The sequence below is a fragment of the Mycetomoellerius zeteki genome, unplaced genomic scaffold (genome assembly GCF_001594055.1).
Source record: "Mycetomoellerius zeteki isolate Tzet28-1 unplaced genomic scaffold, Tzet1.0 scaffold267, whole genome shotgun sequence".
Taxonomy (NCBI): Eukaryota; Metazoa; Arthropoda; class Insecta; order Hymenoptera; family Formicidae; genus Mycetomoellerius; species Mycetomoellerius zeteki.
The window spans coordinates 296,129-321,050 of record NW_017257246.1 but is presented as its reverse complement, the minus strand read 5'-3'; the positions used below and the strand labels follow the sequence as shown (position 1 = coordinate 321,050).

Genomic DNA, 24,922 nt, shown 5'->3' with positions numbered 1-24,922 from the left:
GTCAAAGAAAATTGTTTGATTATTTGTTATGCAAATGAAATTGTTTAAGGTGAAACTGACTTAAACCGATGCGGTGGGATCGGGGTTTAACGGGAAGGAAGCTCGGATAATTCGGACGCGATAATTGGATCAAGAAGTCGGATCGAGGAGCGATCCTCCTTCGTTATTCCGCGGGGGACACCGACTCCGCTTTAATTATGCTCCTCGAATTTAGATCGCGAGCTCTCGATAATGGCGCGATTCACCAGCGCGAGGCTTTCTTATAATTGTTTAACGTTTTGGTTTTTTCTGCTTGCTTAAAAAAAGTCTATATAATTAAAGTATCGGAAAAGAGTCTCTTATACATTTCATCAAATGCGAGACTCGAAGTTTTAGAGAAATAATTTTAGAGCTATAAATTTCTAAAAATATTAAATTTATCGCGAACATGTCGATAAACAACGCTGTCAATCGTCTAGGATCTCGTTCTTCGTCGGAACTCCGTTTATGTCACGAAGAAGAGCTTCTCGAGGGTACAAGCGACAGTCACCCTTTCGACTGCTTTCTCGACTACCGCCCATTTCTCTCACTCGAGAGCACTCGGCGCAATCTGCTGCGCGGAATTTGCATACATAAGCTATTAAGCAGCTCTTTTCATTTCCTCCCGTTTATGACAGTTTAGTTAGAATAATGCTTTACAAGATTGCCCCGTGAACAACGTTTCTCGTAATGACATTTCTCTACCTGATTAATACTCGCCCGACCCGGTCGTCAATGGGTCATTCGACATTCTTATGTTCAATGTCGAAATTAGGCACTACGCTCATGACTTGCACAAAGTCAAAATTATTTCTCCAAAATTTTTTGAATCTCTGTTTATGTGATCAAATATATAAATTAGACTCTTTAAAAAAATTGACTACTCTTCGCGGTGATACAAGAAGTACATAAATTCGCATTTAAACCCGATACAATATTTACCGATATTTTCAATAATTCAGTGACATAACACTGTATTATATAATTTATGGTCCATTCCTTATGAATAACTGTTCCGCTCGTAGCGCATGTGTATGTCTTACAGCCCTAAGTAAGATTTATACCACTGTCGCTTGTGTGTGCCGCCGACGTCTCTCTTTTTTTCGCGGAAAGAAAAACGAAGAGCGATATCTTTATATAACGTACTAACGCAGATTTTATTTCAATTCTCATAAATACGTTCGTCGAGTTTATTGCGTACCGATTAGTAATTCTGTCTGAGAATTAAAAGCGGAGTGCAATCAACGGATGTCTTGAATCAATATCGTATATCAATTATAATTAATTAAACGGTTAATCGGTGTAATCTAGTAACATGGCGTTACGGAGATACGGAATCAATCGATCGACATAAACGACAAGTGTGGATATTAATCTTAGAGGGACGGTCTATGCCATTACGAATTAAAGAACCTCCTCTTTTTATTGCAGTATTTTTAATTACCGTGAAATGGCTGGAAATTTTTTTTCCTCCCTACGAGACTACTGGTCGTCCCACGTGCAACCGTCGCGTCGGCCGGTTCTTTCCCTTTACGAGCTGCGAGAAAACGCAGGGTGCTAATTAAACGAAACGTTTGGAATGCCTGGGCGCATTGGATCAAATAAAAGGGGATGTTTTCGCGCTCTTCAACACCTTTCTATTCTTTTATCAAAATCACATTTTTTCATCCGGGAAAACCTATTCAAAAAGACGAGACAAGGCGCCGTAACTGTATCTTTTGACGAGTATAAATACAGAGTAAAAATGTGTCTGCAATAGAGGCGTCCACAACGTGTCTTTTTCCGCCTTTTAAATATGTAATTTAAGCGCGTGAGCCTCTGTCTCTCTTTTTTTCCCTTTCTATTGCACCATTCAAAAGTTTGAGAAAGTATTTCCATATATTTGCAATTCTATAGTGCATTTTTATACTAGTCAGTCAAGACCTGAGAGCATCCCTGCTACTGTATTGACTATAATTATAAATTCTAAACGGTTGGCTTTATTATGTGGTAACATAACTATATATATTTCTCTGGATCTATTTTATAATAGGTACATATATTACAGACTAAAAGAATAGTGCTAAAAATTATTCGTTTTCTTTTCTCAGTACTTTTTCTAAATGCTACTTGAGTCAACGAAAGACAGAAAGAAAGAATTATGAAAGATTAAGCAAATATTTAACGATTGTATATGAGAGAGAACGCCATCAATTCGATCAAAGTTATAATAGATGTTTCGAATATATAATACAATTAAATAAATTTATTTCAGAGATATGATTGAGCCGATAATTTTCGGATTCAACACAATCAGTCTGAAACATTACTAATTCCCTTAAATTCCTTCTAAATTAAATTTAGAAAAAATATTTAATGATATGTGATGATAAAATATAAATAAAATCTGTTAAAAAAAGATATAACATCGTTGTAACGCAGTCTCGAGTTGCTCGGGGAATGCTTTCCAATTAAAACGACGTAATATATGCATCGAGTTTGTGTCTTGTGGCAAAAGGCGCGGGAGAAGCTGTAAGGAGACGATGGCCGAGGGTTTGATTCAAGATGAGACGTCAAATGTTACTGCTTCGAGGGGTGGAGGCAAAATTCTCGGTGTCAATTCTCAGAGCAATCTGCCGATGCAGATTAGGATGCTCCCAGTCTTAGTTGATCCCGTATAAGATCCGCTTCCTCCCTCGCACGTCGGAATTAATTGGGGTGAATTGTCCTGCCACACCCATTAATGTCACGCGTTTAATCCAGAAGTAAAAATCTTGCAACGGCCTGATATCTATCTTGGTTTCTCGCAGTCTTAATTTTCCTCACCCGATTATTGGAAACAGTTTCGTGATAAGATTTTACTCAGAGTGTTTCACGATTATATTGCTTTACTAGCTACTACATTATTTTATATAGCGTATTTCGTTAAGAAATTAATCAAGATTGAAAATCGTAATAAAAAAATGTCTCTAGCTTTCAAGTTATTAAATTGGAATTATGAGTAAGAGTAACTATCACATAAAATTTAAGTTTTAACTACACACGCGTCCAATACCCGGCTACGGTGACCATACGTCCCTTATTATAAAGGACAGTCCTTTATTTTATAGATAGCTATCTTTTAGGTTTATTTGTTTCTTCTAAACTCAATTTTGTCCTTTATTTTCCAATATTGTCCTTTACTGTTCTTTATTTTGACATTACGGGAAATTCTTTTCTGACTAGCATTCCAATGTCTATAATATTATATCAATGAGCAAATTTTTACGGAAAATATTTTACAGTTTCATGCATATAAATACAATTTGTTTTTGTTAATTATATTTCTTAATTTTTTAAATTAAAGCTATTCAAACTAGAGTTGTTTTTATTTTTTATTATTTTAGATCAAGGGTTTTTGTTCCAATACAGTAGAACCAGTTTCAAACTATCAGAAAATTACGCATTATCTCAATTTGATTATTGCACCGTACAATAAAATTTTATAATATGCACAGATTCTTTACAGCCAAATTGGTTTGAAATTATGTAGGAACAAAGCCCTACAATTTTCAGATTTATCCTTTATTTTCTTTAAGAAAATATGGTCACTGTGAATTAATATGGCATTTGTTATCGATTATTATTACTGAGACAATATCAATTTTTTATCAGATGAGTTTGCGTCAGTGGATGAAAAGGTTATGAAAGATTGAATTAACTGACTCGTTAGAAAAATAAATATAATTAATATGATCATTGCATTTTTTTACAAAATAAATTATTTGGAATACAATCGTGAATTTCTTTTTACTTTCGTGTGTGACACACATACATGTATAAAAAAATTAATGGTGAATATATTGTCTCTTTGTATTATTTTGTATTGTATTTAATTCTGAAAGAGACATATATGAAGAGGGAAAAAAATTAGGAAGAGTGAAAAGTGACACATTTAATTTATACATTAACAAATTTTCCATATCGTGTTCTGGATATCCACTTTTATTTTAGATAATATCCTTGCATGTAATACAAATTAATGAATTTTAGGATTAAGATTCGGTTAATTAATTAAATTAATTTTAGCCTGTCCATTTCAGGCAACAGATTTATGTAATCTTTTTCTATGCTATTATTAATTTTCTATGCTATTCTCAAGCTAATAATTTTATAAATATATACAATTATAAACATTTTATGTCTAACTAAATTTTTACAGATTCATTATCTCGAATAAAAATAAAATAGTTTGTCACTCACCGATATGATGCGCAACAGCGGAGTTGTGAACTATGTTAATCTGCAAAATACATATATTTATCGAAATTAAAGCAGCGTTCAAAGTAATTAATTTTTCAAAAAATAATTGTTGGCGCATATCAAACAGATATGAATGATTGAGTCAGCTGATAACAAATAAAATAATTAAATAATATACGTTACTCACCTCATGGTTGCTCCGCCGTCGTCTGATGATATCTGCCAGGCTGCCTCCTCTCATTGTCAGCTTCTGTCGTTGATGATACAGAACACAACACTCGCGAAAACGTATTCCGGCTGTTAATCCTGCCAATATTAATTGTACGCGACGTATATTCTCCTACGAAATCACACACGATATCAGTAATAATAACGATCTATACATCATTTTTTCATCAGGCTTTCTGTTACACGAATCATTCGACCGGCAACTCGCGCGTTACGTATTGAATGAAATTCCTTGCTTTCCAGCAAGGACACAGTCAGACACTGTGTTACACAGTGTCTGACTATGTTCTTGCTGGAAAGCAAGCATTATAAATATTCTAGTGAGTTTGTTCACTTTAATTTTCATCTCGTTTCAAGATACGCCATAATGTCTTTACACGAATAAACGGCGTAGAATTTGCTTTGAAAGATAATTTCCGTCCCGAGACGCTTGTGAGCAGTTAACCGTACAAGTAGAATCAAGTAATTAATTTAAAGCAAATCGATTGAAACCTTTAATTATAGAGAATCGTAGAGAATGATTGTGCTCTATATATACCAGTCACTGTCGCTTTCAGAAAGCGACAATGTTGCGACGCAACCTAATCCATCCGCTCGAGCTGCAGACAAAATACTAACAACAGATACACCAAACGTTCGAGATCAAGTGTGACGTAGTATAAATAAACGGCATCTTTGAAAATAACGTACGTTAAGATATTCCGATATACCGTGTCATGAATAATTTGATGAGCAGTGATGAGCAATCGTTACCGCACACGTCGCGTCCTCCCGCGTTAATTTATTCGCCTTGAAATTAGCCAAGGATGATTTCGTTCGAGAGGCCTGACGGAGATGTCGCCATTTGCGCCGCACGATTATCGTAAAATTATTAATCGTCTGGCACAAGTAACGACCTAACGACATCCTCAATCAGGCTTCTCTACGGCTTCTCAATCGAACGAGAGCATCAAGATTTCGTGGCTAGTTTCAACGCCAATAATCCGCGGGAGAAAGATTTGTTCGCGACTTCACGTTGCTTGAGATACCCGAAAATTTTTACATTTAAAAAAACAAGATAAATGTGTACATTTGGGCGTTGAAGAGAGAGAAAGCGAAGATTTTGAATGCACAAAGTGCGAGCAACGTGAACAGACGGAAAGCGTGAAGCTGAACAGACGAAACGTGAAATGCGTGCGACGGTCTACTCGTCGGAATTGCTCGAAACAGCGGTGCCGAAATATATCGACGTACGTTAATTTTCAAAGTTATTTGTCACGTATACGTCACGCTTTCCCGCAAGCGGCCGTTGCGCGATGCGGCGACGGACGCGGCAAGATTGCCACCTATGGCTGCGTTCGGAAACATCTGGGTACTCCCGTGTATCATCTTATCGTTGTTTAACATTAGGTGAACAACAAGGATAAAATGATAAACAGTGGCTACGTTTACACTGTGCGCTTAGTTCACGACCTATACGATAGGTGTCTCTGTTTAACCTACAGGATAAACAAGGACATCTATTGTATAGGCCGCGGCCTAAATGCACGGTGTAAAAGTAGCCATTGACGATAGCGATGAGTTCTAGGAGACTATACGCGGTCATTCTTTACCTTCTACGATGAGAGATTATCGATTCGCTGATCGCTCCATTTCATTAGCTCGTACGATTAACTCGTGTCGCAAGCGTCTGGAGGAGAGGTTATTTCTCGCTGCATACTTCGTACGGTTCTTTCGCGTAAAGACATCATTATGGCGGTAGCCAACGAAAAACTTACCACTCCGTTGCAATTTACGGAAGGTAATCATTTCTTACGACGATACTTATTGTTGGAATATGAACGTGCTCCACGTCGGGCTCCGAATCTTTTATCGAATCTTTTATTTATATTAAATATCCCCAAACACTATTGAGAACGCGTTGTGATCCGTGAGTTGTCGTATCGAATAATTCGTGTTAAGTAACGGGAAGCTGTATTACTGATATTTCGTGTATTTCGTAGAAATGTACGTCGCGTGTAGTTAATATCGGGAGTGCCGTTCTGAGTGCCGTGCGATTTTTGCGATGAATAGTACGCAATTCGTGATTAGCTGCGTTTTCGCGAATGTAGTAGTGTACGTGTGCAACGGAAGCTGAGAGGAGGCCTGGGAGACATCGGGCGACGGCGCGACGGCCGTGGCGGAGCAATCCAGGGATAAGTCTATTTTATTTATTATTTATTCATTATTTGTGATGCTTAGTGTAGTCAATTCTATCTGTTTCTGTTTTTTTTTTTTAATCATTCAAAGGTAAAAATCAGGCAAAACGATTTCTACTCATAAAATTTTATAAAAATTTAATAATTTTACAAAAATTTGTATTTAAAAAGATAGAGAAATCTTTTTTGGAAATTATAATTATTTTATATGTATATATTGCATAATGGTTTCTTTTAACTCTCAAGAAGTCGCGGGCAGATTATATTTTTATTAAAATATATTTAAAAAAGTAACACGCCAATTAAATAAACTGCTTTGTCGTTGCCATTTCGGGAATATTTCATACACGCTGTAACTCGAATTGTTTTTACCTAATTTTTGATCAGTATCAATTTATAAATTTATATTTGTATCTCTCAGAAACATGCGAATTTTTATGAAAGTTTTAATTGTTTTGATTGCTGCTATAATTTCGATTTTGTATTTTACAGATAACGTAGTGATGACACTACGATCCGTTGCTGTACATCGTACCAAGGTGAGTCTGAAATTATTTTGAATTGGGATAAAGGATTTGTGAATAATACAGATAATTGTAACACTTCATAGATCCATTGCCTTGAAACGAATAAGCTAAGATAGATAAGTGCGAATTAATACAAAAATTAATTAGTAAATTAATGCAAATCATAATCACATAGCGTATCTCCATATAATTAGTAAAATAATTTAATAAAAACATGCTAATGATTATTACATTTTTACATATACTAATGATAATTATATTTATATGTTAACAATAAATATAAATAATAAATATATTGTGTTGATTTTTATAATGTGTTAATTTTATCACCTCTGTGAAGCTGGCTCCTCATTTTCAAAATTTTGAAAAAATAAGCAGAGTTCTGATTGCCCCCCGAAGAATTCTAGAGTTCTCTGTCAATTTTAGAAAGAGTTCGATTAAAGCGGTGAAAACATCATTTGAAGTTTCGGGGGAGCCAAGTTCACACGATTCCGAAACTTTGAAGAGCTATAACTTCTTTACCGTTGATTTTAGTACTTTGATCCATATAGGACAATCGATAGAACTCTTTGGGAGGCAACCAGAACTCTAAAAAAAAAACTGGAATTCCGAAAAAAATTAAAAAAAAAATTTCTTTGCGAAAAAAAATTTTTTTCAGATTTCGGCCATTCTGTTATGAGTTCTGATAGCCCTCCAGAGTTCTAACGATTATGCTTAATGACCGATGTGCTGAAACCAATATCTAAAAAGTTCTAGAGCTTTGAAGTTTCAGATTTCGAATTTTTCTAAGTCCACACAGGTCGAAATTTTTTTTCGGAAATCCGGCATTCTATTGAGAGTTCTGGTCTTAGCCCCCCAACGAGTTCTAACGATTATCTTTAATAATCAAATTGCTGAGACCGCAAACAAAAAAGTTCTATCTCCTTGTAATAGAAAAATCTAAAATTGAAACTTTAAAGCCCTAGAACTTTTTAGATATTGGTTTTAACGCATCGGTTAATAAGGACAATCAAAAGGTTAAAACTCGTCGGGGGGGCTACCAAAACTCTCAATAGAATGCCGGATTTCCAAAAAAAATTTTGACCTGTGGACTTAGAAAAATTCGAAATCTGAAACTTCAAAGCTCTAGAACTTTTTAGATATTGGTCAGCACATCGGTTATTAAGCATAGTCGTCAGAATTCATAACAGAATGGCCGAAATCTGAAAAAAAATTTTTTTCCCAAAGAAATTTTTTTTTTAATTTTTTCGGAAATCCAGTTTTTTTTTAGAGTTCTGGTTATCCCCCAAAGAGTTCTATCGATTGTCCTATGGATCAAATATGGATCAAAGTGCTGAAATGAACGGTAAAGAAGTTATAGCCCTTCAAAGTTTCGGAATCGTGTGTGAACTTGGCCCCCCGAAACTTCAAATGATGTTTTCACCGCTTTAATCGACGGAACTTTTTCTAAAATTGATAGAAAACTCTAGAACTTTTCGGGGGGGCAACCAGAACTCTGCTTATTTTTTCAAAATTTTGAAAATGAGGGGCCAGCTTCACAGAGGTAATTTTATTTTAATCTTTCATAACCTATTAATTCATAATTAATGATAATATTAATGATAATATTAATGATAATATCGGTATTTGCGAACTTATGACATCTTATTGTTATACTGGAAACTAGAAGATGAAACCGTCAATAAATATCGATATTATTTTAACTATGAAAACAAATAACAAATCGTTGCAAGTTTTAGCGTGGAATCCATAAACTTTATGCAATGTTGTTAGATCGTATATATGATTTCGATACTTGTGTATATTAAGAGATTGAAATTATTCTATTAAAAATATTATCGGTGATTGAAGGATATCCGTGTGAAAAAATCGATTTAAATGCAAGGATCAGACATTCACGTTATATAAACTTCTTTCAATCTTTTGAAATTAATAGGGAAACGTGTATGTGCGTATAGAGGAAGTTTTCCTGCGTGCGAAAATGTCGCTATAAATGCCGTGCAAATATGTATCTATGAAAATGAGGTACAAACTCGGAGGCCGATATCTGTCGAATTCACTGCAACATACTGCCTCGTCTCTAACATCAAATTGGTCTACGTTCCTATATGCCCTATATAATAGCGATCGTGTTTTTCCTTTGTCAATCGTTTCAGCAATTCTTCCATAGATATGTATTGATATTCTCGAAGAAAACTGCGGCAAAGTATAACTGTGGTATTGTTTGTCATATTTCGATCGCGCTTACGATAACGATTGAACGTTGAAAATTGTGAAAATGATATTCGGTTGCGAAATTCAACAAATGCATCGGCAAATAGCGGTTATTTGATTCGGGTGGCGAGATTCGGGATGAGGGGAGGCGAGAGAGAAGAAAGCGAGGAGGAGTTTTTGTGGGGTGCGAGCCGTTATGGTCAGGATTACTACGGCAGAACTTGGGGTTCACTCCCTTTGACCGACGCACTTAGAACAACAATAACTCACTAATCCAAGCGGGCGCCCTGCACCCGGGCGCCGATGAAAAATGTAAAAATCCGGAAAACCACTGCTCCGTGACAGTTCAATACATTTTAAATGCGTTCCGGCGCATTTGTGGGATACGATAAGTAACCGCGGGATCCGGAGCCACGCGAACGCCCCAATATGTCGGTTATTTATCGTCAGATTTATGGAATAAATGAATAGGAGAGAGCCCACACTTGTCGCGGCAATCCTCAAATATATGCTTTTTCGTTTTTATTATTAACGTTTTTCGCAACGATACGCAACGATACTGATGGAATCGCAAATTTCTGAGAAGTCGGGCGAGTGTCGCATCGCGCTTGCGCGAACGGATCAGAACGCGAATCGTAAATTATGCATCGTCGAGATCGCTGATGACGGGAAAATAATACATAAATTATTCACAGACGAATAATACGCGTTACGGAAAATGCGCAACGAGCCGGACGAGGGAAATAGGATAGATCGATGCGCTGAACGTTGATGAGAGAAGAAAAAAAAAGGTAGGAGGGTTGGTGGAATGCCTTTATATGCCGCATCTCTATGGGATTCTTTCACGACACGCCGATTTAAAATGCCTTTTAAGACGGTCGTAGGGCTCGGGTGGAATTGTGCCGAGATGAATCGAGCATTGAACTCTATATACGCGCCCGTACCCTCTCTTGACGCTCCATAAGTTGCATTCCTATTTTTTTGTCGTAATAAAGAAGCTCGTCGTGCTAATAAAACGCGATCGACTGTAATCGCGATGATTAAAAGAGCAATATGTAAAGCTAAACGTATCGACGTGCAGAAAGAAAAAAAAATGAGCAAAATTCGGATGCGACGAATCCCTTCGGGTCTCGAAGGCGCGAATGATCGTCTCGGAGGCCCTGGGAGGCCCGCCTTCCTTCTAGCCGCGATAAACGCCTCGAGTTTTAAAGCCTCTCGCGATCCACATAAGGAGCGACGAGAACAAGCCGCTCGGCAATCATACGGAAAACAAAAGCACGGCTGAGCTGTGCATTATAATACAACGAGCGCATTCGACAGCCCCAAAACTGCTGCTTTGCAATTCGGCGCGCGCTCCACTCATATAGTTTTTACATAATCGCGTTTCGTCACCGAACACGACATTCATTCGATAGTTTGCCCGCCATGCGAAAAGTCGTTATTATAGGGCGCATACGTGAGATAATAACACGTATGTATAATGTATAGCTGTGAGAGGATCGCGACTACGTCGCATTTGGATAACACTTACATACTTTGCGGTAACGTTCGCTTTTAAATGACTGCTCGGTCTTGAGAGTTTCGTGCATACGATATGTGTGGAAGAATGCATCATTGTGTTGAGCAGAAAAAGTAGCGTTGCAACTATTGTAAAATTCTTTAATATGATTGGTCTTGTCCTTAAGTTCCTCACTAAATCTAAATGTATAAACCAATCATGGTATTAAAGAATTTTGCAATAGTTGCAAAGCTGCTTTTTCTGCTGAACGCAGCCTTTAGCTTTTGCTATTAATATAAGCATTAGATCATTCATCGTTGTCACCCTACGCCTTTTTGGCACAAATCTAAACGAAGCTGGCAGACTTTCACGCAGGAATAAAAGAAAAATACGTGAACATAGTGGAAAAAAAGCGGCATGCATTTTGAGTGAAGTTGAGCGTACCTTTCGAAAGCGTAGTGTCTCTCCTCAAATCTGTAACACATAAACAAGCTTCGTCACTATATCGTGGTATCGTAGAACTACGCGGAGGAGAGGTCATTGGTTCCGAACTCGTTTCATAAACTAGTTTCGACAAGCTCATCGGACGAGAAGGGGGCGACGAAGGCAGGACCGCGAAGATTATTTCAGACGGTAGACGGGTAGTTTGGCGCACGTAGGTAGTTATACCTATAAGTAGACATAATCATCACCATTGTAGATAGGCAGACGGGCGAGGCTAATTTTCAAACCCTGTATTATAGTCCCCGAATCAACTTTTCTATAGTAGGTATAATAAGCTATTTTATATGACGCGCGCTCTCGCGCAACTATATTAAGATTAGATAAGACGTCGGTTTACAGGCCTCGGTTTACAGGCCTGCGAATTCAAAATCCGTCGTACGAGAGTTAGGGAGGTAAACTCGGACACCTTTTACTTCTCTCGAAGAAAACACCCGAGATATTATTTTGATAGGAGAGCAATAACAGCGGGGCTTTCTTGCGCGCGAAACGAAATTCCGGAATAAATAAAGCGCCGTTCGGAGTGTATTCACAATGCTGTTTACTTCTAAGCGGAGTTTCTTTCGACATTACGATCGAGAAGTCAGCGTTGCGGGCGTTTTTCCGTTCCTGTTCGACGAAGCGACTACACGGACCGGAATGCGAAGCCGTGCGATAAAAAGCGAATCAAATATCTACCGTTGGACCGAACCACTCGACTAATGAAAATACCTATTGTTACTCCCTTGGTTTTATGTCAAGAAACTTTTCGTCGCAACATTTAGATTCCGTGCGGTATTTCGTTTTAAGAAAAAGTGATTTCAATATCGCGGGTAATCGTCAAAATAACGCATAACGATATGAATGGTGAGTATAATTACCGTTTTGCACACAGAAAAAAAAATGTTTGGTTGAATTACCTAACTAGAATTCCGGTGGAAAATGAACAATTCAGAATTCTAATTAAATCTACAAGATTTCTGGTTAAATCCATTAAAATTCTAGTTGAAATAACCAACATTTGGTAGATTTAATCAGAAATCCATAGTAGACTTAACCAAAATTCTGGATCGTTCATTTTCCACCAGAATTCTAGTTAATTCAATCAAACATTTTGTTTCGCATAAATGATGATGAATTGCTCGATATTCCGCATAGAAACGTTAAAAGCAATTTAGGTGCTTTCTCAATGGGTGCTTTCCATTTGACACAAGTCAACACGAGTATCGTTCTATCTTCGTTATCTACTCACTGAATCAGTCAAGAAAAATAGAATAATGCTTGTATCAATTTGTGTCGCGTGCGTAAAATCCCTGACGGTGCGAGATCCTTTTCTTCTCGACGATATTCGGTGAAATGTCGATCGGTTTCGATGGCATAAGTTTTCGATTTCTAAATCGGACAGCGATAGCGAACGAAGGTGACGAGGGCGAAAACGTGAAAAACAATCGAGATCGGAACGAGCGGCATAACGGCATTCAAAATCCGCAACGGCGGGGATGCGGCTCAGCGTGGCGCGCGTTGCAGTTCCTGATTCGCATTTAAGTTAGCCTCACGTTCCGCCGGTGCACGTGATCCAGCTGCTCGAGAGGAATCCCACGTATCCGTGACGTCGCTACGTCTCCACCGCGAGCAGGCCGCATGCGAATACGCGGGTGTGCGCGTGCGAGACTTCTGTCTAGCCCGCGCTGACTTATTAGGAATTCTGCACGCGGGCCGCGTGCAGAAATTCGACGTCGCGGAACAGGCGCCACGTGTACTCGCCGGACGCACGTTCTTCTAATTTGCGATACGTCTTCGGACTGCTTAAAACTCGACCAACCTGTTTCCGTTCTGATGCCGGTCGATCGCGCTCCCGTCTGCCGGAAGAAACCGGAAGAATCAAAATAAAAAGACTCCACCTTTTCGTTTTCCTTCTTGGACTATCTAATTGGGTATTTTCCATTTACGCCTGTTTCTACACACAACGTCGTTTAATTTTAATCTCTGTTCAACTAACTTTTTGTCTTCTTCTAGTTCTAAGAAATAGAAAAAGATGAAGAGCAAGTTGTGGACCGAGATTAAAGTTAAATAATCTATATACATTGGTAGAAACGGGCATTTACCGACACAAGTCGACCCAGATGAACATTATTCTATTTTTCTTGATACTCCATCACTCAAAAAAGTGTTCTTGCAATTACAGCGAAAATTATCTAATTGTAAGTACGAAAAATAGCTAAAATAGATAAATTTCTAGCAAATACTGCGATATTGGATATGTATTGCATCTAATCATATACATAGATGACAGAGATAGAATTTAGATTTGTGCTATAAATCCTATCGCATAGGCGTATGATACATAATTTTTTATCAGATACAAAAAACAGCCATAATTCTAGCTGGAGCAGCAAAATATTTGCAGGGATTAAAAAAAGTAGAACGACGCTTGCATCAATTTGTCACCAAATGGAAGCATTCGAAGGAAAGGGAGATTTTGACCGTTAAATCGCAGAGCATAATGGATCTTGAGCAACTTTTTAACGACATAGTAATTCACCGTTATAAATATCATATCCAAAAATATCCGTGTAATCCTGTAATCTTTGTATCGACCGATACGATACGGAGAAAAGGATTTTGCGAGAAGCGTGGGCACTCTGCGATTATACTTATGATTCTCGAGTGCATCTCTTCTCTAAATCTTGCTTCCTACGCAGCATTTTCGTAAGAAGTACCGCAGGTTAGTCTTAAAATAAATAACCGAAATCTAACGAATCCGCTTTTTCCACGTAAGAAGGTCATATGATTCAAATTCAATGCATTTCGAATTCGATTGTATCAATTGATGTAATGAACGTAAAAGTGCGCGCAAGTGCTTGAAAGACATTTAATTGTGCTTTAAGCACTGCAAGTGAAATTAAAGCCTGCGTAGAAAATATAAATTGCGCGATACAAACTTTCACTCATCGAGATCGAGTTAATAGCGCCTTCTCGGTGGCAACGACGGCGAAACAAGAGCGGCAGATTCCGGTAACGTTGCATCGGCTACGAGCGAAGGCAAAAGCGTAGAAACGCGCGAAATTGTCCGGCGCGTTTCGTAAGACGGGAGGAAGCCATGCGACAATGCGGTCTCTCTCCGGACGTCCCTCTCGGGAGGGAGAAGTCAACGGGGCAACGAAGTAAGAAAAGCGAGCGGGGAAAAATGCGGCCCGTTGTTTCGTTTTCCTTCTTTGAGTTTTATTTATTGGCCGGCGTGAATATTCAGCTCCGGCAGACAAAACTCCGCTCCGTTCCGGCCGCGCTCCGGTCGGCTCCGGTCGGTGCGGTAAAGAGAGACGGGCGTTGTGTGTAGTGTCATTTACAGAAACGCGAGGGCGATATTGTTGGACGCGGCGGCCGCGTCGTCGTCGACGCGAGTACAATACGGCCGAGAATACGGCGGAATGCATTAATATTAATGGTCGTACAAAAGGAGTCTCTTCGTTGCTAACGCTCGTGCGCTCGCGACAGGCTCGACCGCTCATCGAACTCTTCCCGAAAGACGAAATCGCGATTGCCGATCTGCGAGATTTTCGTCCGCGAGAGGTTTAACGCCTTCCGTGCCGTGTGGATCGTTTACGTTCGACTTTCTGTTCAATCCGTTTGATATTTTGACTTAAAAAAAAGTACATTGAAAAAATGTACTAAATTTTAATAAATATTTGTTTGAATAGTAGTAAATAAATATTTCAGTGTAAACGTACAATTATTTGGTACAAGAACCATTAATTTTAAGTATCATTTTTTAATTGATAAATATTTATTTGCTATAAGGAAATGTTTAGTTAGTACCATTTAAACAAGTATTTATTTAAATTTAATACATTTTTTTTCAGTGTAGTTACAAAAATAATTTTTGATGTCATGCATGGATACATAGTTATGATATCTACTTGATGTAAGTTAATGGCATTGGTACATTTAGGTCTTCTTCTTTGTAATAATAATTTTTGTGATTTTTACAATTATTAAATTATATTAATTAATAAATATAACAAACATAAACAAAAATACTATAGGTCACCGATGACTCACCCAGCGTGATGGTCAACTCGCCAGTCACTTAAAATTAGCTCGGCACGGAACGTGTTAAGAGAAAAATAATCGCATAAACGGACCACGACGAAGAAATACTATACTATATGCGGAGATTACCTTCTCCGTTCTCGCGAAATTTCTGTATCTGCGTACTAGTCGAATGCAGCGCGGCACGGTGGCTCGAGAAAACGCATCTCGTCGTAAGGCTGTCGCCTCAGGCGTCGGTTATACCAGTGACGATGCACCTCGTAACGCCCACCATCCTTTATCATCGCGTACATTGCCTCTGCGATGATTCGCTGTTTTGGTTTTTTAATATTTCACATATTATGTACTAACTCTGTATGTAGTTTCGTAATTTACAAATCGGTATATAAATATTAGATTAACATTTTTAATTTACCTAATAAAAGTAATGTAAAAAAAAGCAAGAGAGAGAGAGAGAGAGAGAGAGAGAGCGAGCTCGTAAAGTTCAGTTGGAAGAATTTTTATGCAAAAACTGCGATTTATCTCGAAAGCGGCATCTCCATAACCCGGTTAAAGTCTTTGATGGCCTTGCAGTTTAACTTCCAAGGTACATCACAAGATGGGGAGCAAGATACAAAGTGGCAGATTCTTCGCGCGACGTAGGTGGGTGGTGTGTGTGAGTCACGGTTATACATATTAAATACGTCGGATCGTTGGCTAACGAAACACCGCGGCGTTGATTACATCTTGCCACCGCTTATCTCGATGATACACGTCGCGCAATTTTTCTGTTCCATTTCGAGTTAATGGCATTTGTATTTATTTCGCGATACATAAGGAACGCTCCGCTCTTTTCATTTGGGATGACGGAGTCGATTGTTTCGCAACGAAACCGCAGGGATAAACAAAAGTGGACCATGAAAACACGGCGTAGGATGGCGAGAAAACGACGGAGAGCTCGAGGGAAAAATAACGTAGGTCGTGGAATGGCTTAGGAAAGCCGATCCGAAGTCGGATGGGAGTAAGGAGAAGGTCTCGAAGTTTTGCTGGTCGGTTGACCTCGTCGGGTAATAAGAATAAATGTGATTCTATTACGGGTTCAATTGTTACGGCGGCAGATAGGCCGCTCTCGATGGAGGACGAAGGGTAGATCGTAGTCGATAAGATTTACCCGTGAAGGTTTTACCTACGGAAATCGCTCCGCCACTTCGGACATTCGATAGGGAGGAGGATGTCGAGTATTAACGAACGTTACGAGCGCTTGTAACATCGTTAAAATGTAATCATCCGTAGTGCCGAAAGAACGTTACATGTTCGATGCGAAGGTTTGGTCACTTTCGTAGTTTATTTTTTATGAGACGCGTGTGGCGCTTTTAAAAATCGCTAATATGTAAATTTCAGCCTAACATAAATGTATTTAAGAAATCTTTATTGGAAAATATATTATCGATGGTAAGTAGATATATTAAAATCACAATTTTGCACATGTACGAAGCGCAAATCAGACCCGTGTTCTTCGTTCTTAGGACACTACCCAAGATAAGAAAGAGGCGTGCTTAATAAATTGGCGCGATTTCGTAGAACGCGAATCGGGACTGAGAGAGTACTCACCGTGCGTTGACGGAGGTAGGATTTCCGACGTCATCCATGGACGGTTTCCTAGAATGAAACCACGAGTGAAATTCGTTACTGTTCATCCGCAGCTGCATAAACGCGGGGTGGTGGTCATACGTGGTTGTGTATAAATGGTTTGCCGATTGCCACATTTCGCGTATTCATTAGCAGATTTCTTTTTTTCTTCTCGATTGGCGTCTAACCGGTCTAACAGAATGGGCGTAAATAATTTTTATATCACGGAAAAACCGGACTTGTATCTTTCGCGCTGCTATGAATCGTCTTTACTTTTTTCACGATTATTGCACAATTCTTAAGATCACAATTGTTAAATTCTTAAATCTCTGTATTACTGCATTCTTTAAAGTATATATCTATAAATTAATTGAGCTAGCCTCTTCCGAACACAACGCAGTGAAACGTTCCACATGCAGAACACACCACGTTATCGGTCACAAATTACGATAATTATTATAAATTTTTCGATCGCGATTAGAAATGCGAGTAAAAACAGTATTTCTGTACTCGTTACGCAATTTGCAAAACAACTTTGGTATGAAAACGATCGTGTCGAAAGTATGGCAAAGGAACATCCGCGCGACGACCGGTCTTGAGAACGTGTGCGTAAGTGTCATCGGCGCGTGTAGCCCTCGTGCTCTTCGAGGGTTCCACCCCCATCATCCCCAAAACGTCATCCCCACCAGCCGGTGATCTTTGCTGCGCGTGCCTTTTCTCGCCAATGTAACGCAACGCGCTGTGTAGGAAGAGGGACGAGAGGATTAACAGACCTTTCTATCATTTATCGAAGAGATGATATTATTTGCACGATGACGAAAAATAGTGCAGTTGATAAAGAAAACGAGCAGACATCACACTTCAAATAGATGATACGTTATCAGTTAGTCGATATCAAATTCATTAATAACACTTATCGGCAATCACTGAAAGAATCTGCAGAATAGATATAAAGTGGAAAGTAGCTGTAGAATAAATATATTTGTATGAAAACAAAATTCAAATCTCTGACAATCGAGATTTTAACATTATCGAATCAGGCTTGAGCGCAACGCGTCAGTGCTCTGTCTTCATTTGACCGTGAGATCTGGAACCCCGCGACGCCAATAAAACGCCGTATCTCCGCGGTAGCTTGCGTATCTATTTTCACGCCGCAACCTTATTCCTCAGCCGACCCTAAGCGTGGAAGGGTATCATCGATTAAAGCCTAATGGGATTATACCCTTACGACGGATCGACGCTGTCTCCATTTTGCGTGAATAAAAACGAATTTAAATAGTCAATTGTAAAAAATTTGAATTTCACGCAATAAAGTGCTTCTTATGTCGCATCAAAGCTGCGATAGTGATATGGCGGAAGGATGCTAAGCGAGCACAGATGATATCATCGTTAGTCCTTTATTAATGTAATAATATTAATTATTTTTATTAGTGTTTGTACACAGTTTATAGAACTGGATATGTATATATATAAATTTACATATCAAAGTGTTATTTAAGCACTGAGCTCCAGCTGAGGCTAATAAACCCTTGTCGTTGCTTAGTTGTGTATTCACGTGTCGTCTAATGTCGTTTATTGTGTATTTGTTAGCATTGTTATTAGATCGTGCTAGCTAGAATGTTGTTAAATTCATAATGTCAAATTGATCCAATTTGAGTGAATTTTAATTATTTCTATAGATCACCATTGTTCTTACTCAATATAACGTTAATTTCACTAAAACAATGCAACAGAATTAATAATTTAAATTAAGAAAATGTATTAAATTTGATTCAAATTGATTTACTAAATGCATGCGTTAATATAGATGTTGTTAATTTTGAAACTAATTACAGAAATATATTAAGTTAAAAATAACCAAATGTTATTTAAGTCAAAAGATTGAATTACTATCGCTCCTTTGACATGTAACAGTGAAGCGTTTATATACGAATAGCGACGCAATGAGACGAGCGAAGATGATTTTCGCCGTTCCAGAGGTCAAGAGCGGATAATTCAACCGGAGGAGGTAGCAGGAAGACACGCTTCCGAGTTTTGCTTATCGATTCAAATCGCGTTCCCCGCGTATGAATGAACGAACGAGTGGGCGAGTCGAGCCACCGGTTGAATGGGGAGAGCCCCACGGGTGACCACAAAGTACACGCGTGCGTACCGACGATCGTTCACGTTCTCTGCTCTTCGCACACCTTTTCTCTATTCCTTCCCTATAGCTTAGCTCTACGGATTCATTTGATGAATCACGGATAGATCGATCGAATCGAATACATTTTCTCGATGTGTTTCATTTTTCGTGACATTAGTTGCTTCTGATAATTCTCATTTATAACTCAGTTGAATGCAGGTTCCTTTTCATAGCAAGTGAGAGTCAACTGAGTTTTCTCGTCAAAAGTGAGGTTACAAACCTGTGTTATGCAATAACTTTGTCACCAAAGTAAGCAAGTAGTGCTTACGTTATTATCTGACAATGTGGATAAAATACCTAACTTCAGACTATAATATCACTTGTGTGAAAATGGAAAGCAACTATTATCACGATAGGGGTTTCACGACGTCTCCTTCTACAGTTTCATTAATGATTTTTGACAGCAGAGAACTTATCTTCTCGCGTCCCGTATACGGATTAATCGCTGCCACTAGTGATGTAATTTGATGTATCGGACGCGTAGCTAGGTATGCAGCGCGACTAACTCGAAGCGTTTTGTATAGCTGGCGCTAAAAATGCGTGGCGAATCGACAGGAAGGATGATCCTGACTAGGCAATTTCGAGGCAGATCCGTTTTCTACGATCTTAATAGGTATCGGATCCGCTCAAAGCATTCCGTCGTGCGGTGTATACGCCTATAGGTACTCGATCGCAGTCCACCCGATGGCCAGTATAGTAAATCCGCCCTGTTTTTCGCACATTGGTTTTAGCCGCGGCATTAGAATCACGGACCATCGCGCATCGCTTGTTTTTCGGTCACTGTCGCGCCGTGATTCCAAAGTTCGCGCGCGCGCACCGCGTGCTATTAAACGACGCTTGGATTTTTGTCGGGCTGTCCGCCGCATTGTGCGCAATTATACACGCTTTTTGTCAGCTAAGCCGGTGTAAAATGCGGTTTTCCGAAAATGGCAGTGGAACGAAGACTGGTCTCTACGAGGTGACGTACGGGATAGTATCGTTTAATTTGGCATAAAACATCAGCTTCGTCTACTTGGAGCGCGCCTGTCTCGTTCGCTACTTCATCCTTCTTCCCGTGCTCCTAGAGCTTTTCTCGTCATCATCGTCGTTGTTTCGCGATAGATTCTGCGAACGTTACTTTACCCGTACACCTTGTTTCAATGTTACACACACACGCACAGACACGCATCCCCCCCCCACACACACACACACACACACACAACGCCTTAGTCCTCCTCTCGTTGTTTCTCTCGCAAACGGGAAATTATTTTCAAGGTTTATTCAAGGCGCTGAAATGAAATAAAGAAAATTTTTCGCAATCGTATAGATGGTTGATCTCTCCAAACGGGAAAACGAGCGAGGATTCAGTAAAAAACGTTTTTGCGTAAGGTAGGACTTGTCCGTATAACTGGGAGAGGACTAAACGCGTCGACATTTTCTGGCTGATCGAGTTACCGCTTAAGGCGATGCAAAATGTGGTTTTACTTTTTATGCTTTGGTTTAATAGTGCCACGCTATTACAACTATCCAGACAAGCGTAACAATATCGTCTTTCTTTCATATTCTCGTTAACGCTACCTCGATCGGGCGAATTAAGAAAAAGAAAAGGAGGAAAAGTCGGTCATGCGAAAGAAATGAATTTCGCGAGGAAGGTGCAACTTGGTCCGCGTGCATCTCGGTATGGACGAATGTCCCGGTCGATAGTAACGTCAGTGACGACTTGACGAGATGGAATAGCGAGGGAAGCCCAAGCGAGCGAAGAATAGCGGGCAGAAGCGGCGCGGTGGCGGAGAAGGAAGAGAGGCACGAAGGGAGATCTCTCGAGAAGGGATGAGGGACGAGTAAGGGGTATGGAAGGCGAGCGGTCGACCGGTCCTCTGGACAGACGGACGGAAAGACAGACAGGAGACTGGAGACCGCTCATTACGGGCGGCGCATGCGCGAGGAATGCGGCGGCTCTGGTCTCTTCGATACAATAAATATAGGATCGGAGATCGGCGGGTGAGCGAACGCGGGGATGTGCGGCGTGAGAGAAGAGAAGGGAGCTGAGGAGAGGAGAGGCCGACTCGCGGCTGAGAGAGAGAGAAAGAGAGAGAGAGTGAGCGAGCGAGGGTAAACCGATGAACGGGGCCCGGGGACCGACAACAATGCCCGACAACGTAGTAACGACATCCAGTTAAATCGCGGTGGTCGACAAAAAAATACGTGCGGCCGCGATTCTTTAAGGGCTCGGTGAACTCGCAACCGCGCGTATCTCTGCCGACGTTTACCATCGCATCGTCGTGAGGCGCGAGCGCGAATTCGAGCGGACGTGGAGAAAACCGGACAACACGCGCGACGACACGTCGGCGAAACTTCTCGTCGTGTTTCGCCCATGATTTCCATCGACAAGATCGTTCCGCGATACTATCTCGTCCTCTCATCGTATATTTATGAATTTATAATTAGAAATCTTCAACGATCGGCTGTACAATAACGATTGTAGAACTAATCGTAAATCACGATAATTCCTCAACCGTGTGTACAATCAAAATTGGAAGAAAAGATCACCAGATAATCTTGCGTTGGCGATTATGAATAATATAATTAACATTTCGGTCTCTTAACGGCGCTATTAGCAGGAACGAAAACAGGCGCATTACAGCTTAAAAGCCCGCGATGGATTCTTGGAGGATGGGGCACCCGGTTTAAAATTGTAGGGAACCGACAAGGTAGATGTACCCACGATATAAATGCTGATCAATCAAGGTGAACGGAGCATTTAATCGATACTTCAATAATTATCAACCTGCTCCGGACGAGTTTCGCAGATAACCCTTATGCATCTTTTTATCCTAATGCTCTTTTTCTCATTGATCAATCGCCTCTGCTTAATAATCACTTTGAATCTAATTTATACCGTATAAAACGCTAAAACGATACGCTTTCGCAATCGTCGCGTGCTATTTGAGATAATTTTCTCGATTATTTTACTCGATCACTAAGGTTTATTTATCGTCGAGATATATTTTCCGCGATATCGTAATGATGTATAATGTGTTGGAGATGTCTCATTAATTTCAGCCTGTTCAAATACCGCGGCGTGAAATTTTCCATGCAGAACGGTAATGAGTGACAGCTCGAAGATTCGCGAGTGATAGAGAAATGTATAGAGGCACGGGAGTAAACCGATAACGATCCACGCGTCATTAATCACGTTCCATTGTTTGCAATTAGCGTGAAATCGCTCGCGGTTAATTACAGTGATATGAGTATCGTGCGTTAGATCCGCGTCGCCATCGTTAATTATATTTTCCTACGCGCCATGTGATTATGCATAATGGAAATCCGTCCGCGGATATGCGTTTTTTGAATAAACACGGATCGTAAACAACATCGTAAAGCTTACATCGATTTTTTTTTACGTTCGGCGATTTTATATTCGTGTATCTTTTATACAAAATCTCGAGGGTGCATTTTTGAAACAGTTAAATTTCTTCTGATGTAGAAGGACACGCAAGATCTAGCTGATATCCAACAGACGCGTAAACGTAGCAATGCGTTATGGTAAGACGCACACTGAGAAAAATGATCTGGTTGGATTAAATAGTAATTCTGGTGGAAAATGGACGAATCAAAATTTTTCTGGTTAAATCTGCTAGAATTCTAGTCGAGATAATTATTCTGATAAAAATGAGAATTCTAGTAGATTTTGCCAGAAATATTGCATCAATCAGAATTCCGGTTATCTCACCTAGAATTATGAGAAATTTAATCAGAAAATTCTGATTCGTCCATTTTCAACCAGAAATTTTTTTCAGTGCATCGTTTGGACGCGTTCGCCATTTTCATACGTCCTGTGTAAAGACCCTATAAGGCCAAAAATGATTTTGTCAAAATCTCATAAGAAAGAAAAATATATATAATTTCTATATATATACTATCTCACTCTCTCTTATACTATTTCATTCTATAATTTTAATTAAGATTACAGAGTGGAGCACACAGTATAAGTTAGAGTGAGAGATCATATATATATTGAAAAAATACTAATGTTAATAAACATTTGTTTGAATAGTTCTAAGTAAATATTTATTAAATGTAAACATATATTTATTTAATACAAAAATCATTAATTTCTTTTAACTATGATCATCGTTTTATTGAGTAAATATTTATTTACTGTAAATAAATATTTACTATTCAAAGAAATATATATTAAGATTTAGTAATTTTTTTCAGCGCAAGGAGAAATTCTACCTTTCTCGTAGAATTTTGACAAAATTGTTCGTGGCCAGAATCTGATATAATAGGGCCTCTAGTCTTGTGTATACACGCGTGTACATACGGTGGTCCGTGAAACAGTTTCGTGCCGATTCTGCGTTCGTTCGTCACTCGAGAGAGTTGATTTATATCCGTGGGTAAGAATCTCGTGCCAGACCTCGATGCTTCGCTCGTTGCTTCTGCGTGCGCGCCGCAGCGCTCACTTTGAACAATGGAATTGCGTCGCGACGTCGATCTCTCTGTATCAATCACCTCGCCAACGAGATCTTTTATATCTCTTCGGCCGTCCATCGGAACCGCTCCTTTTCATAGCCTCGCTTTGTATTATTAGTTAGATTGGTTTCCTCCTCACTCTGACGCGCTACAGATGCCGCCCGTTCATCAGTGAATAACGTTTGCGAACATCATATAAGCTTTTTTCGATCGCGTAATTCGCGTCAATAAATGTAAGCGGAAACAAGTCAGTACGGAAATATAATGAATTTCTTACCTGTCTGTCCAGCAAAGCGCGTCGTCTCGATACCTGGAAAGAATTGGAAAAAATTGTTGTAATTATTTTAATTACTGTGAATAGTGTAGATATTTTATAATAAATAATTCATTATAATATTCTTTTAATATATTATATATTATAATAATACATATATATATATTTCAATTTACAAAATTAATTACTAAATTTTATTTCTATTACGATAGAGTCAATTCATTGAAATGACTATTTTTTATGCTTTAAGAGCGATCTTTTTATAATGAGGGTTTTAAAGGCAAACGCTCCTATCGTTTCGATGTGATTGCGGCATCATTCTCCAAGCAACCCGGCAGAAATCGAAGCTTGTATAAGTATTACTAATTCGTCGCGGTGCGCCCGATCGACGCAATGCCCCTCTTATGCTCAGCCCCAAAGTCCAAATCCCGTGTCGCAGCTTACAGGAAAAAGCTTTTATATGAAAGCTCGGATAGGAATAAGATCGCCGTCGTAAATTGCGCGCGAACCTAATCTTGCGGTTGAATGGTACCACGTTCGTTTTTTCGAGTCCCTTTTTCTATTCTTCCTCGTTGATTCATAAATCCGCCTTCTTCCTTCTCCTCAAAAAAAAAAAAAAAACAAAATTTATAAATTTTATCCCTAAAAGGTACGATGATAGTAAGAGTTGCAAAATTCTTCTTGCAATTATAAGCATTATCTTAAAAAAACCCCCAGAGCAATAATCTAAGAATCTCCAGCGTTACACCTCAGGACAAGACGTTGCTCGCATCAGATCAGAAAGTTAGGAACCTTCAGGCGGGCATCGACACCAGGGAACGATATTCGCGATTCGTCGGGACTATACGATACGCCACGGATGAATCAGAAGAAACGCGAGAAAGTGGGGCCTGTCAGCGAGACATGATTTAAAGCCAAATATTACGACAGAACGCACATTCCTGCAACGTCCCCGGTTAAGCGAGACGAGGGTGAGCGACACCAGGGGAT

The 24,922-nt window shown here is 39.3% G+C and overlaps 1 protein-coding gene across 1 annotated transcript in view; it reads right to left on the bottom strand.

The window, feature by feature from the left end:
• LOC108724019 (protein trachealess) overlaps positions 1-23,952 on the bottom strand; it is a 69,469-nt gene extending 45,517 nt beyond the window's left edge. The window contains 3 exon segments of the mRNA XM_018450124.1: positions 11,328-11,357; positions 17,004-17,051; positions 23,936-23,952. Of these exon segments, the coding sequence (XP_018305626.1) occupies positions 11,328-11,357; positions 17,004-17,041 (68 nt within the window). The 5' untranslated portion in view covers positions 17,042-17,051; positions 23,936-23,952.
• Between the last annotated feature and the right edge of the window lie 970 nt (positions 23,953-24,922).